Below are 16,466 nucleotides of genomic sequence, written 5' to 3' on the forward strand. Positions count from 1 at the left end.
TTGAGGGGGTCATCTGGTGAACCAGATTTCACAGCCGCGCTAAAGACGGCAAAGGGCGAAAAGTCCAGCAGAGTCAGTTCACTAAGAACTGGGAGCAATGCTCTACTTCACAGTAAAGCGGGCCGGCTGACACGGCAGATGTAGCAGTAGGCTGGAACTCGACAGAAATAGGATTGATTTCATCTACAAAAAATCTTCAATTTTATTGCAGGGAACATTTGATAACTCCGCTGGTTTAGTCGAGACTGATAGAGTTAAACTATTAATGATAGAGAAAATATCTTTGGCTGGGTTCTTGCTATTGAGAATCTTATTACAAAATAACTCTTCTCTAGCCTGCTGCCCATCGGCACACGTGACTTCCTCAAATGCCAGTGTGAAGGGGAGAAGGGAGCATGGCAAAACAACTAGAGCGCTGCCTTCTCTGACCTGTGGCCAGTAAAAAATGGCCGACCATAAGTGAGGAATCGTCCTCTATTGCAAAGAATATAGTGCCCCAAAGCATACTCTGGTGATGTAATACCTCCATAATGCGGGCAAAGTACAAGTGCAAAATTCAATTCCCCAGATCAGGTATGAGTCAAATTCAATACAATTCAGCAGCTCAGTGCAATGGGATAAATTTAAAAATATTATTTCAGAAGCAACACTAAAATCACATAAAATTGAATAGAGCAGAAAGCCCCTTAAAAGCTCCTTCTACCAGGATAGGTACTGGTCACTGTGGGATATGCAGTCACTATGGGATGTGCAGTCACTGTGGGATGCGCGTCCGCGCATCTGAATTCCTTAAATGCTGGTGTGAAAGGGGAGAAGGCAGCATGGCAAAACAACCAGAGCGCTGCCTTCTCTGACCTGTGGCCAGTAAAAAATGCCCAACTGGAAGTGAGGAAATGTCCTCTATTGCAAAGAATACAGTGCCCCAAAGCGTGCTCTAAAATATAATCCCTCCACAATGTGGGCAAAGTGCAAGTACAAAATTCAACTCCCCAGATCAGGTATGAGTCAAATTCAATACAATTCAGTAGTTCAGTGCAATTGGATAAATTTGAAAAGATTATTTCCGAAGCAATATTAAAATCACATAAACATAAACAGAACATCCATCATTTCTCAAACGTAGCAAAAGTCTCAACACCTCCCTAGTCCTAATATACCACGTATGTGTACGTGGCAGTGACCATCATCTGCACCTCACAAACAAACAAAAAAAATCCAGGGCCTTAGAAACCTACCTCACTGGCACTGCATCATGGATGGCACGAAGTTTCTTGAAGCTTACTGAATGCAAAACTTGAGATCTTCAGTGCCAAAATCAGCATCAACCGTTCATCCACCTAAGCGCTACCATTTATATTTTGACTCAAAAATGACTCTCAAGTACGAGATTTGATTTGTTTTGATGTCAGAACATCCCACCAATATATTGCTTTGCTGACTCTTCTTGCCCTTCATCCTCACCACAGCTTCACCGTAATGGGACCCACCATCAACTCATGTCTCAAGTACACTAACTTGCTCTACCTCCATCTGTCAAAACGTCCAAACTCCTGTTTCCAGGTAAAATTAGAATGAAGCTTTGATGTCATCCCACCTTAAAATTGGAAGACTTGATGCCTGTAGGGCAAAAACCACATCCATACCCTGTAGCCAACCCAAACGTGTACCAATGGGGAGTCCCCAAAACACCTTGGCAAAAAAAAAAAACATTCACATAAAATTCACCCTGCACTCATTCAACAAGGTTCTTTCTCCAGATTTCCCAAAATATTGAAGCTCAACCTAGGCTTTTCAGTCCAAGGATCCCAGTTACAGAATCTCTTACTTATGCCTATATGCACTAATGTCAACCATGTAACTTGGAGGAAATATCATGTAACACATTTTTTATGAATCATCTCTGTACCCACACTTATCCAGGAGACACCTTCAGGTTGAAATAAAAACGGTCCTAGTAATTAATTAAATTAGAAGAAACCGTTTGAAAGATTTTGGCAAACAAGTTCCCTGCCACTTGCATGTGTGCCAGCACCCACTTTGCACAAAAGAACAACTGTATGCTCAGCAGAGGCCACATTCTCGATAAGCATGAACCCTGAAGAGGTGCCCTCAATAGTCTGTTTTACTTTTGCTCCCACTTCTTTTTGTCCTTAACATTAAATTCTCCTTGAGAATTTCCAGGAAAAGCCTGGAGAGGACTCTAAAATGTGTAAATCCATGAGGGCATTGCAGAGAATGAGCACTGCTCTACAACCAGCCTACGTAAAATAGCATATTATGTCTTGCTAGCCCTCTCCGCCTAATATAGTCTGACATGTTTTTCCTCCCATTGGCTGTTGCTTCCTTGACTTCCTACTTATTTGAACCTCTCCTCCTTCTCATTCGTTTTTGGCTCCTCTGCTTCTGGTAACTCCTGTGTTCTTTTTCTTTTTCCTCAAGGTGACGCATTTATTTGATAATGAAGGAACGGTCTTCTTTGCCATGTTCATGGCAGTCTGGGGTAAGTGCTCCTGTCTGATTCCACTCAGGGTTTGCGACGGACGACAGAGTTTGGAATTCATTTTTTCTGCATTGGGTTGTGATGGCATCTGCGATCACCATCTCCTCATCTGGGTGCTTAAGTGCACCTGCATACCTTGATGTCAGTTTTAGGTACTTTGTATTGAAATATAGTTTCTATATAGCTCTAGCAGGCCATTTGCAGATTGGCCTTCATGTAAGTCTGCAAACTTCCCAACGGGTTGGTGCCTCAGGGGTAGGCAGTGGCGCAAAGAAACTTTAGGGGGTCCCCCTGTAAAGAACATGGAGGGGGCCCATCCAGACTCACTTGGGAGCGCTCAGGCCAGGGTGCAGTGCTAAGATGGACACCTGGAGCTCCTGGGCCCCCCGCACCGAGGGGGAGGCGCATGAACGTCAACTCACCAAAATGCAGGGGTAGCGGAAGTGACATCACATGCCATTGGACCTTTACTTTCACCCACAACTTGCTTACACATAAAAACACACATTTACACACTCTCACCCACAAGCATGCACACACCATACAACTTAAATTATTGTTTTACTCACCTTGGCTGCCAGGGAGAGTCATAGCTAATTGTACTCCATTCTGTATTACACTAATAGTGATTAATATACTATGATATCATACACTATTAGTGTAATAAAAACTTGCAAGAAAACAAGGAAGTGGAGCCCCAACCAACGTCCATAAGGACAGTTCCCCTGTCTTCCTGACACTGATTCTGCCACCTGTAAGGACATGCCAGGGGTCGCAAGGGGCAAGCCAGGGGTCGCAAATGCGGCCCTTGGCGACCCCTAAATGAACTCCATGGGGATGCGGGGGCCTCTGTTACGCCACTGAGGGTAGGTAAGATGCATGACATGCTTTCTTCAAGACTCCTGACATGTAGTTGATTATTACCTAGTTCTAATGGTCTTTCAGAGCCACTGCATGTTGCAAAGGTTTTTGGTACCCATGTATGTCGAATTTGTCAGTGGCATTATACTAATAAATGTGTGAATGTGTATTTATTTGTACAGTTACTCTAATTAATGTGTTATTGAGCCACATTTATTTTCAGATTCACATATGTATTACTACACTACAGCGTATCCGATGGGAAAACACTGCTTTCTGTCTCACAGAATCCATATTGTAAGGATGTGACCGAGGGAAAACAACTTTGTTAAATGGCCTATTCAATACGAATTTATTTGAGTGCATTGATTTATCTCATAGCGTTCTGGTTCTTGTTAATTCCTTTGTGTTCATAAAATGTTTGGTTGTAGACACACATACCCTGCATCCTTCTGCCATCTAGTGTTGGACTCGAATGTTTGCAAGCTGTTTTTCTACCAAAAAGCTTTGGTCCCAAGAAGCCATCAGACGTCTTCCTTATCCCTTAATGCAGCAGGGCAAAGAATCCAACTTCGATTGTTTTTTCACACCATTGGGTTCAGATGTTCCAGAACTGTTGAAAATCGGTGACCACGTGAGAGTTGACTTTGAACCGGCATGACACAGCTAATGACTGTGGAGGGAAGGTCTGATGGTGAAAACACCTTTCCAATTTTGACCTAAATTTAACAACAAATTTCCATGGTTCGATCATCATTGGGTAACCTTTGCCTGTCTCCAGAGCGCAAGGAGTCTACCTTTTCAAGCTGTTCAAGTGCAAAAGGACTATTTGATCTCCCCGTGAACGCCACTTGGTCCACCAAAAAATGCAGCATTGAGACCGATCCAATTAACTGAACCTATTCAGAACCGAGGACTTTGAGGATTCTAATCTCAAAATGGGAGGTCCTTCAGGCACATCAGACAGGGAAGAGGACAAAGCTCACTTTTGAGGAGAAAATGTCGTAGGAAGTAGAGTTCTGTCCAACTCCAAAAAAGGTTGGGACAAGGCCACCAGTTCTGACTGCAGATCCCTCTTCCTAGACCACAACCTCAGCCGCAACCTCACACACCAATTCCCCAGCCTCGCACATCATCACCTCTTTAGTCACTAGAGCTATCTATTACATCAAGCCACACTGACTCCCAGGATACCTCTGTGATCCTCGCAACTCAGTGACAACCTAACAATGTTATAATCCTTGGTAGGACTATCACGTAGACCACAAGAGGGTACTGATATAGAGCCCTATCATGTTGAGGCCTTCCCCTCCACCAGAGATGACACCACTGCATACTACATAGTGATTCTAAGGATGGTGCAACACCATAAGATTAAGCACCGCATGGCTTAGAATGTCTGGACAAGATGTCTGACACTCCAAGAGGCATATTTAATTCACAAAACGGGTCACATGGGTATACAAGTTCCAGTGTGAGAATTGCCCTTTATATTTTCATAATAGATGTCTTCATTTGTATCAAATGAAGCACAATCAAATATATCCAGTCCTGAGTAGATTAGGGCACTAACTATTGGTCCTGAAGAATTGCCGCTAACTCATTTAGGGCACAAAAGACAAGAAACATGTTGACCACCACATTGAACCTAGGACTCATTATTCCCCATAACGGTTCACATGATATTTTTAACTTTGTCATGGGTTACCTCTAATAATACATTTGAAATTAGGCAGCCAACAGCCCATTTTAGCCTTAAGCACATTTCCATTCTGTCACATCCCCTACAAAGTACAAAGAAGGGCACTATTAACACTGGCAAGAGAGATTATAAGATCTCTGGCAATGAGCCCCCTGGAGGATGCCCGTTGGGTTTTGCAATGCCCACCCAAAGAGAATCGCAACCCGCTGATAATATATGACACTTTGGTGGGTGAGTGTCAGTGCACCCTGTAAAGGATGTCCTCAATGACTGCTTGGATTCCACTCACCCCATTGCAGTGTTGGTAGACCAAAGGAGCTGCACACTGTTTTGTTTACAGTTATGCGTGGGGGCACAGTTAGGCATGGGGGGGGGACTTGTACTGGACTGTTTAATTTCTTCTCTATAGCCCCCCTTTCTTGATGACTGCTGAGTACTTGCCCATGGTGAAAAGCTTGACCAAGTGCAGTGTGGACAACTTCAAGGACCGGGTATAACTCCACGGACTAAAAAAATGTATAAGCCAGCCCAGACGACCTGGTTTACACCAGGGCCCATGTACCACCTAACTCTTGTTGCACACACAGCTAGATGGAGAGGTTGTGCTCAAACAACTGGGGATGCTGCTCCTCCAGACAAGGCGCAGCAACTTAGTGAAAGATTGGCAATTCAGTAGGACTACTTTTGCACTTGTTATCATTGAGAGGAGTTATTGCAAGAGAGGACAAGAACTCTTCACGGAGAGGAATGTAATATCTTAAACCAATATTTGGTGTGTCCTGGACTTCACTGACACTGCCTCCAAGGAGATTAACACACTACCCTCCTGGCTCAAAGTGTCTTGCATTAGTTCAACCTGTATAATGGGGAACATTTGTTTGGCCTGTAAGGAGCATCTGTTTGGCCTCCAGTCAGATTTATGCTTGAAAAAAGATAAATAACTGCTAAGGACATGGGTACTTTACAGACCCCAAACACCCAGGTCTGCTTTCCTCAAGCAGAAGGCAAAAGGGTGTCCCAGATCATTATCTGCTCCTACCCAAGAGTGATCTCAACAGCTGCAGTCCTTTCAGGGCACGCAGGGACTCAAGTCCTCCAGAAGAGGAGGCCACTGTGGAAATGGCAGCGGCAATGGTAGAGGTGGCTCCTGCAAGTGTGACTCTACTGAATACACAAAGCCCGCTAAAATAAGATTAAGGTTATTTCTTGAACAATGGGAAAAAAGAACCTTATACAAAGGAGTTCTCTAAGTGGTATAATAGGGGTGCTGCCTGTAGTTTTAAACCTTTCCACAAACCCTCACACCTCATTACCACATAATGCTTTGAGGCCACCTACAACTATTGCAGGAGGAAGTACAAACACTCATCCCCAAAGATACTATCAAGTTGGACAACAGCTCAATAGCAGGGCCAAGGAGACCACTCCCTGTACTTCCTCATCCCTAAAAAGAATGGAGCTCTGTGGCCTATCCTAGACATCAAGACTGTAAAACTGCGACATCCTGACGGAGTGCTTTAAAATGAACACCATACAGGACGTCATTCCATTGCTCCACAACAGGGGTTCACATGGCAACCCTTGACATGAAGGTCACATACTTCCACTTCCCTACAGATGATATGCATCAATCCTCCCTGCGCTCTGAGGTTAGTGCAGAACACTATCAATTCAAAGTTCTACCCTTTATGGGTCACAACTGACCCAAGAATATTTATGTAGTGTCTAGTGCTGGCAGCTACACACCTGTGCAAAAAGCCCATTCACCTCTTTCCTTACCTGGGTGACTGATGAAGAGTGACAGCCAAGAACAATTTTGTGTCCACACTCATGCAGCAGTGTCCTTGTTACACAGGCAAGAGCTCACACTAAGTACTAAAAGGTTGCATCTTGTGTCATAGCAGATCCGACCTTTTATAGGGGCTGTGTTATATTCCATCACAGAGAAAGCCTACACAAGATACGGTGAGGGTATTCCAGAGATTGCTGCTTCTTTTTTAGACAGGATATCCTCTTCAGGTGAGAACAGTAATTAAATTGTTGGGGATGATGGCTTCATGTATAGCAATAGTGCCACATGCAAGGCTGCACATGCATCAATCACAAGAGTGTCCAGCGAGGCAATGGGCACAAGCGATGGGTCAATGGGAATATCTAGTATTGTTAGCAAAGGACAAAAAAATATACCAAACACACTTGTGTCAGTGTTATAAAAATTATTGTCAAAAGCATACTTGGAAAGTCAATGTATTTCCACCTCAACTGATTTTGTTTCTGGCTGAATAGTAGACTCTCAACACTATCTTTTACCTTAGTGAAAAAGTCACACGATCACTTGTGTAAAGGGTGTTTCTCTAAGCATTCTAGGACATGCAGTCCCCTCTAATTCAGCCACCACTGTATTCAAAATTGCACTCTTAAGGTACCAGTTATACGATTATAATCAGTCACAATGAAGGTTGTATTCCCAACAATACATTTATTTCCATTAACTTTTTATGAATTCCATAATTAATACCAGTCTCAATATGTTATTTTGTCACTTTTATATATATAATAACTATGACTCGTGGCCCTGCCATGCCCAGTAATGTCATCAATGATGTTATAGAACAGGTCATGTGTGATGTCATATGTGAGATCATAATCATTGAAAGGCAAGGTCGAGAGTTATAGTCAGGTGGGGCTGGCAAAATTAAAAATTAGTGGGACGTGACTCAATGCCGAAAAACTCATCAAGATGCTGCTGGTGTCTGGTGTCTCTCTGCTACAAGGGTGACGACGAGCAGGAAAGGAAAGGAAGATTTCTTTTTTGTCCTCATTCACCTCAGGCTCCAGATCTTCTCTTAATCAAATTTTGAGCCTTCTATTTTCGTTTAAGAAAATCTGTGACCAAGGAGGCTTCTTCTCTCTCACCCTGTCCGAGTTCGGGAGCCACTTTATATACGCAGTGAAGAAAGCTAAGAAGGTGTAATCATCAGACTTACAAGTTACTCACTGCTTTCCTCCCTTATAAATCCTACTGTTCCCCAAACCACCTCATCAATGGCTTCCTCAACATTTCCCTCTTAGCAGCTCCCCCCGCAGTGTCCATCCTTGAAATGTATAAAAGTGCATCAAGCCAGTCTGAGTAACATGGAGACGTATCACCCACCGACTTTTGCCATATTTCTCTTCTGGCCAGAACCATAGGATAGAAAAGCAGCTTTTTTATATTGTCACATATCACTTCCGTCCCATCTGCTATCCCAAAAATAATCAAAGAGATACTAGCGTTAATGTCCACCCCAGCAATGACTGAAATCGTCTTACCCACATTCTTCCAAAATATCTGTATTTCTGGGAACTCCATAAATATGTGAATGTCTGTTTCATTTTCGAACCCACATTTGGCACATTTGGCAATGCCGCTTTCAACATCTTCGATATCTTATGCGGCGATAATAAAGCTCCATCGATAGAGAAAAGATGATTTATTTTTAAAAACTCGTTTCACAATGGTAAATAAAGTGTGCATGCAAGCATCCTACCCAGAATTCTTCTGGCAGCTTGAAATCCCCGTCCAAGGTCTCTAAGATTTCCCAGTACCAGATTGCTACTTCCTTCTTCCCTGGGGGTTTCCCCGATAGTTGTTCTTCCAGATGATTCATAGATCTCAAGTCCCCTCAAATGCTCTGCTCCTAGCTTTTCAATTATAAGTACTTGAATCTTGAGAAGTTCCCTCCCATTATCTAAATTAGCTCCTCCCAGGAAAGCAAACTGCTGTTCCAGGAGACGTTGCCCCATGATTCAAAGCCTGACGTTTTTTGAGTAGAGCCAGTTTATCTTTCATGCACTCCGGGTTGCCTGGGCATCCGATGTAGGAGTTAACTTTCAACTTCGCCTTTTTGAAATACTTTGGGTCTCCAAATTAAAACAGAAAGTGCGTTGCCATCCTTTTAACTCCTTCTAACATAGTTTTGAACACATACCCAATCTCCAAACAGTCTGGAGATTTAAAAGAATCCTTGCATTCTTCAATTGAAAGGCCCAGGTGTAGTATTGCATATCTGGCAAGGAGAGTCCCTTTTCTCTCCTATGCAATTTTTCCCAGGCAGTCCTCGACTTCTTATATGCCCAAATAAAAGAGTTTATTGCCTGCTGTATTTTCGCTAGTCATGTCTTTCTCAGGTCTAGTGGGATTGAGTTAAAGAGAAAACTAAATTTAGGCAAGATCACCATTTTCACTATATTATTTCTGCCAAAGATCATCAGAGTGAGATGAGCCCACCTCTACATCAGCTTACTTGTCTCCACCAAAGCATTCTCAAGATTTACCTCTCGGATTTTATTAATATCTTGCATAATCTTTAACCCCAAATATCTAATCTCATTTTTGAGTAAAGGGTTATCCCTCCTCCGGTTCCAAACCATAATCTCAGTTTCCCCTGCTTTGACAGAATACCCCAAGGCCTTGCCAAATTTAGTTGCAATCTCCAATATAGCAGGGAGAGCTATTGATGAGTCAGCTGAGTAGACCATAAGGTCGTCGGCATAGGGTGACACCTTTTTCCTCCCTTCCAAAACAACAAAAGGGACTGGTTGAAGGGTCCTGCTTAATCCTAGTAGCAAGAGGTTCAGTGTACTAATTGAATAGCGATGGACACAGAGGGCAGCCTTGTCTAGGTCCTCTAGATATTTTGAAAGGAGAGGTTAGGTTCCCATTCACTAAAATTCTCATGGATGGGTCTTGATAGATCAAGCCAATCACACTGCAAAACGTTTCTCCCATGTTATGCTGTTTTATGATTGTAGTCAAATAGGTCCAGTTAACTCTATCAAAGGCCTTTGTTGTGTCAAGCGAGCACTATAGGCTGGGACCAAATCGATTGCACCTATAAGGTTGAAGGTTAGTTCTCCCAAAACAAAGCTGTCATAACCAGTAGACTAGAATCTCACAAGGCCTTATACAACTCTGCTGGTATACCATCTGGAACTGCCGCTTTGCCTCTTTTGCTAGACCTCAAAACCACCCTTACCCCTACCTGAGTTATTTGCTGGTTCAGAAGAACCTGTTCCCTGGGTGCAAGACTAGGCAAATCAATTGCCCTCAGCCAGATTTTCACCTCCTTCTCAATAACTGTTACCTCTTCAGGATATAGCCCTTAAAAAAAAATCTGGAAGGCTGTCTCTGAACTACTTGTCCATTTCTCCCGATCTGTAAACTATCAATCTCTTTAATAACATTCCTGACTTGATCCACCTTGCTCTTCTAAGCTAGCAGCTTCCCTGCACTCTCCATACTCGAAGTGGGTAAGCTTACTGGCTTCCCATCTCTTCTTGATCCTAGACTGTAGTAGTTCATCTAAGTGAACCCTCCACTATAGCAATATTTTTTCCAATGAAACTCTTTCTTCCATATATTGTGGCTGGCTACCAGTTGTTTCTCTACTTTGGCCATTTCTGTCTCTAAATGGCCCATATCTTTTTTATACTACTTATTTCTGAAACTCCTGAGGCTTGTGATTTTTCCTCTTATTACAGCCTCAAACCACGATCAAGGGCGCTGATCCCATGTTTGTCTTAAAAAATTCTTCCGTCTCTGTGCGGAGGTGGGAGACCAAGCCGCCCTCCAGCAATAGTGAATGATCAAAGATAACATCCCTAAGCCTCTCTTTTCAAAGTACTTTTGATCATTAATACTACCGCCAAATGGTCAGATAAGTGGGCGGCCAGATAACCATTATCTTGGACAGCTTCTTTTAACCCCTGGTCAACAAGGAAGTAATCTATCTGTAAAGCATGACCATACTTTTTATTGTAAAAAGAAAAACCCTGTTGCGCCCCAACTCATTGTCCCCATATATCACACAACCCTAGCTGTTTCATCATACTCTTAAGATACGCATGGGGATTAGGAGCCCCTATCGGCCTGCTTCTGGTAGACATATCTAATTTGTTGTTTAGAACCACATTAAAATCCCCTGCCATTAAAACAGTCTGGAAAAAGACGCCTTAAGTAGTTCAGTATTGTCACAATTCGACCATAAAACCCTACTAGTGCAACATTTCTATCTTGCAGTTGGAATTTTGTTATGATCTACCTCACAATTTTATCTGTCACAACTTCCAAAATAGCCGCTTTAACCTGCTGCTTCACCAATATAGCTACCTCATTTGTATTAAAACTTTTCTCTGTACAAACAAAGCATTCAGCTCACTTTTCCGACCTGAATAAATGTACACATTCAGCTTTAGTCAAGTACGTTTCTTGTACAATTAGTATGTGTGCTGGTGAATCCATTAAACATTGTAAAATCTTATCCCTCTTCCCTCTCGTATGCAACCCATTTAACATTCCATGACATTATCTGATTCAGTCCAACCCTTCCTCCCTGGTCATTATCTTATCTTAGCTACTCATTTAATACACCAACCAAAGGTCTGACTAAGGGGTTTGAGTATCTTTTCTTTCCTTTTTCCCCACTGCTCCCCACACCACCCATACCTGTGCCCCCACCCCACCCACCCTCGGAGAACCCTCCCCTGATTCCACATGGACTAGATGTTAGTCCTGTTTTAGAGCGCCATAAAAATGACCTGGCTAAAACAGAAACAAAAACACCCTTCACACAGAGAACCCTGACCAAATACAAACATTACTCAACAAAGAGATACGCATTAAAAATAAAAGCCAAAAAGAAAAATGATTAGGTGTTTTCTTTCTATTTCCAGGAGAGAGGACCTCTTAATTATCAGGGCTTCCCCTCTTGACAACTACAAGTAACTCATCTGCTTCTTTCTGGTCCTTCAAAATGTGCACCTTATTATTTACATAACCCACAAAGAGGCAGGAAATCTTAGCTGAGCCGTTGCGCCTAAACTTTTAAACTCCTATAGACGCCTTCCAGCTCCCATTGCCTGGTTATGGTCACTCGTGATGAATCTGATCTAATCTCAAAGAAGAAGTCCTTCCCTCTCAACAATTTCAGTTTTGATGCTTTTAGCAGGATCATTTCTTTAAAGGTGTAAGTCTGGAAGTTTACAAAGATTTTCCGTGTTTTACTTTTGTTCGGGTTTCTCCTAAATGGGTACCTGTGTATCCTCTGAATATCCCCTGCTATGTCTTCCTCTCTGTCATCTATCTTTAGTCCTGCTTTAATAAGGGAGACAATATGTAAGAAGCTGGCCTGGTGTGTGGTGGACACCTGGTGTCCACACTATACCAGTTCCAGGCAACCCCTATTAGTTAGTCAGACAGTATCTAGGAAGCCAGGGCTCTCTAGTAGTAGGTGTGATGAGCAGACAAGACTTATCTAGGAGGAGTGTAAAGCACTTGCAATACCACAGAAGTCACACACTAACTTATCACACATGAAAGGAACCACACAGTGCTGCAAAAATAAAAGTACTTTGTTACAGTAACACTGAACTACATTACTTATAGGCAGTCCCCCAACTGGAGGTAAGTATACACTATATATACACAGTAAGTATTAGGAATTAGCATGGAAAAACAAGTATTGGCAAGAAATAGCAGAAAATAGCTTGGGCCCTATAGGGGGTCTAAACCATATATTAAAATAGTGGAATGTGAAGTTAGGTCCCCAACCTAAGGATGTGGAATAGTTGGAAGGGAGCTGGGAGAACTCGGGAGCCCAACAAATGAGTACCTAGGTGACTCCCAGCGACCAGGAGAGCAGAAGTAAGTTATCTGGTCTTCCCAAAGACTAACAAGGGGACTTGAAAATGGAAGATTTCAAGACCAGGACCAGTCCAGTGGAACCCAATGGTGGATTCTGGAAGAAGAGGACCTGCAAGAGAAGGGGTCAGAGTCCAGTCCATGCAGGAGTGTCCAGGTGGGGCAGGAGCCACTACCCACCCTTCTGCGGATAAAGATCCAGGTTGATGGGGGAAGATGAAGATCAGCTGTGGAGCTCATGAGCTGCAGGGAGGTAATTGAAGTCATGCAGATGATGTCCCACACCGGTCGCGGGGTCGTAGATGGTCAGGAGGACCTCCAACAAGCCTTGGCAAAAGCAAATCTGGAAAGAAAAGGATTTGCAGAGAAGAAGAGGACCAGCAAGGTCCAGGGGACTCGGCCCTTGGAGTGGAGTCCAGGCTGACCCTGAGCAGCTGGAAGAGCCAGCAAAAGCAGTTGTAACCCCCACAGGCAACCCGCTGGCAGCAGGTACAGTAAGTTGCAGTGAGGCCCAGTCAGCACATCTGAAGAGGTGTCCCACGTTGCTGGAGCAGCAAAGGAGAGAGACTGTCCTTGCAGGGATGAAGTGCTGGAGACCGGGGCCAGAGGATGCACAGCCATGAAAATGTTGCAATTACTGGAAGGAGCCAAAGAAACAATGTTGAAAGGCGAGGTCATCTCAGGAGTTGCAGGCTTGTTTGGTTCCTGCGAAGTCCAGCAGCAGTTCCAGTGGCCAGGAGCAGAAGAGTTTGATGCAGAGGAGTCCTGGTGGAGTCATGCATGCCGAATGTGGGGACCCACCAGCAAGGGAGTCCCTAAATAGCCCTAACAGTCAGTTTGGTCACTCTGCACGGTGACCACCTAGCACAGGGGGTCACTGATGTCAGTCACCTGTCCTGACCAACCAGATGCTCCTATGGGCCACTGCATATCGTGCTTCCATGATAGCAGAATCATGTGGCCACCTGGAGGAGCTCTGGGCACCACGCCTGGGATGGTGATGGATAGGGTAGTGGTCATTCCCCTTTCCTTTGTGTAGTTTCGCACCAGAGCAGGGACTGGTGGTCCCTGGACTGGTGCATACCGGATTATACAAATAGGGCACCAAATGTGACATTCAAAGCAAGCCAGTTGCGTGAGGAGGCTACCCCTCCCCAGACTTGTAACACCTATTTCCAACGGAGAGGATGTTGCCTCACTCTCCCACAGGAAATCCTTTGTACTGCCTTTTCCTTCTTCTGCTGGTCAAGCAGCAGGAGAGAAGAAACCTGTCTGAAAGGCTGCCCAAAGACCCTGGAAGACTGGTCCTCTAAGGTGGGTCCTCTAAGGTGTGCCCAGAGTGCATGGAATCATGCCACCAATACTGGTATTAGTATTGGGGTATGATTCTGACATGTTTGATACTAAACATGCCTAGGTTCGGAGTTACCATTATGTAGCTGGACACAGGTAGTGTTGCCAGTACATGGATAAAATGGTTTAACCACATTTACAAAGTCCACTACATTGGAACTAGAGTTCTTAGGGGCACCTCTGCTCATGCAGGGGTGCCCTTACACACAGGAACCTGCACCCTGACCTCTTGGCTAGGAGGCCATACCATAGGGGTGACTTGCAGTGACCTGGTGCTGTGACCAGCAGTGAAACGGTGCATGCACCTTTTCATGCAGGCTGCAATGGCAGGCTTGCAAACACCGTTTGCATGGGCTCCCATGGGTGGCATAATACATTCTGGAGCCCATGGGGGACCCCTGATGTACCAATGCCCTAGGTACCTAAGTACCATATACTAGGGATTTACAGGGGTACACCAGTATGCCAATTGTGGGGTGTAAAGGGTACCAAAGCAACACAAGTTAGAGGAGAGAGCACAATCCCTGGGGTCCTGGTTAGCAGGATCCCAGTGAAAACAGTCAAAACACACTGATAGACAGGCAAAAACTGGGGGGTCACCATGCCAAAAAGAGTGACTTTCCTACATCACATATGTTTTAAGGTCGCCCTCTTCCACCCCTTCAGAAACATTTAAAATCCTCAGATTATTTCTTCTTGAACTGCTCTCCGATTGCTCAAATATTTACTGGATTTCCTCCTCACTTCGTCTCAGTGACTGTATTTCCACCTGGCATCTCAGCTTTTAATGCCCCTACTGTTTCCTTGAGGACCTGTGTCCTTGCACTCAGAAGATCCATTTTTTCTCAATGGCTTCGCAGGAACCTCTTAATTCTCCCTGATTTGCTTCAGAGACAGCAAAGCCCTATTTAATGTCAGTCAAAAGTAGTAAGATCATGGAGAAGCATTTACAGCGGTATTTGGAGGCCCATGTGTTTGACCCCTGTATAGGCTCCAGTGCGGGCTTCTCAATGGAAACAGGACCTCCAGAAGAAGGACTCATTTCCACTTGCCTAAGGGTTACCTCACACCCCTGCTTGGTTACAATTATCCTCCAAACTCTCCACAGCCTGGTACCTGTTCTCCCCTTCCTAACTGTGCCCCCCCCAGCAGCCATCATTTGCAATATGTGTACCGCTCTTTGCTCCAATCCCCTTCCCGAGTATCCTTTGCTTCACTGTAGGCGCAGCTGATATCTACTACTGTGGGCAACACCTTGAAGATTAACTGCAACAAGGGATTAATTATTAGTTTCCTATCTCCGACTAAATCAGTTCTTTTAACCGCTTTGCCACTTTTTTTGAGTCACCTCTTGTTATTTGTGATATCCGTGGTGAGAGCCATACAGGGAGAGTGGGGGCCCCACAGCCTCAGGTTCTACCATTTGTGATTGTGCAGGAAGAAGCTTTTGGGAGCCCTGCCTAGCAGGCTTTTTAGCAGTACATGATACTTTCCTAGGTCTGCCTATACCAGTACCAATACTTTTCCCACCCAAGGAATTATCTCAGAAATTGAGCCTACCTCAGTGCTCCTCACTTTACCTCTCACTTGAGAAGGAGTGCTTCCCCCAGCTGCCTGACGCTCCTCAATTCTCACAGCTCCCGAGCTCTCAGCACGCAATCTTTCCTCCTCTGCAGTCACAGGGACTGCGCTTGTGCTGGCTCTACCCCAGCCCCCCATAGGGGAACCTGTGCTACTACCCTGTGACTCTTCCGGAGCTCCGGGGGGGCTCAAGACCAGTGTTCACACTCTCTAAAACAATCCCTCCTTAATGCCTCCACTGCTGCAAAGTATCCTGGCATGGTAAGGTTGCACATTTAACCCCTCTTCCTCCTGGAAGTCCTCAAAAAGTGTTGTATGTTGAAAGCCAGAGCTCTGTTCACCAGCACCAGCCAGACCTCTCGTCACACAAGCGCTCAAGTAACCAGCTACTGCCCGGGCTTCCGTGTTCTCCCCTTCCCTGCAGTGTGGTGTTGTGTCAATGGCAGGTTGTTGACTTCCTTACTAGTGCCAACAATCAATCCTGGAGCTGCTCTGATGCTGTTTTCAGCATGAGCGCAGATCCAAGATTGGTTGGAGCAGGTTAATCCAGCACTCATTTTGAGGCTAGGGGCCTGTGCCTGCAATCCCCTGGCTGTCTCATACCACTGGGATTGCAGGGTCTGAAGTGCGCATGTCGAGCTGGCAGTCGTTAGAAAGCCAGCCAATCTGACTTGAGCATTGGAAGCAATCATTATGCTATCCACAGTAAACAGCCCTGCCCCCACCCTCACACACACACCATAACAGTGCAGACCGGCTGCACACAGAATAATAAAATTACAATGACC

At 44.5% G+C, this 16,466-nt stretch overlaps 1 protein-coding gene across 4 annotated transcripts in view; it reads left to right on the plus strand.

Annotated features, from left to right (window-relative positions):
- ANO9 (anoctamin 9) overlaps positions 1-16,466 on the plus strand; it is a 386,417-nt gene that overhangs the window by 205,006 nt on the left and 164,945 nt on the right. For all 4 annotated transcript variants that reach the window (XM_069223191.1, XM_069223192.1, XM_069223193.1 and 1 more), the window contains one exon: positions 2,440-2,500. In XM_069223191.1, coding sequence (XP_069079292.1) covers positions 2,440-2,500 — 61 coding nt within the window. The remainder of the gene's footprint in view (positions 1-2,439; positions 2,501-16,466) is intronic.

This window comes from Pleurodeles waltl, chromosome 3_1, assembly GCF_031143425.1.
Source record: "Pleurodeles waltl isolate 20211129_DDA chromosome 3_1, aPleWal1.hap1.20221129, whole genome shotgun sequence".
Lineage (NCBI taxonomy): Eukaryota > Metazoa > Chordata > Amphibia > Caudata > Salamandridae > Pleurodeles > Pleurodeles waltl.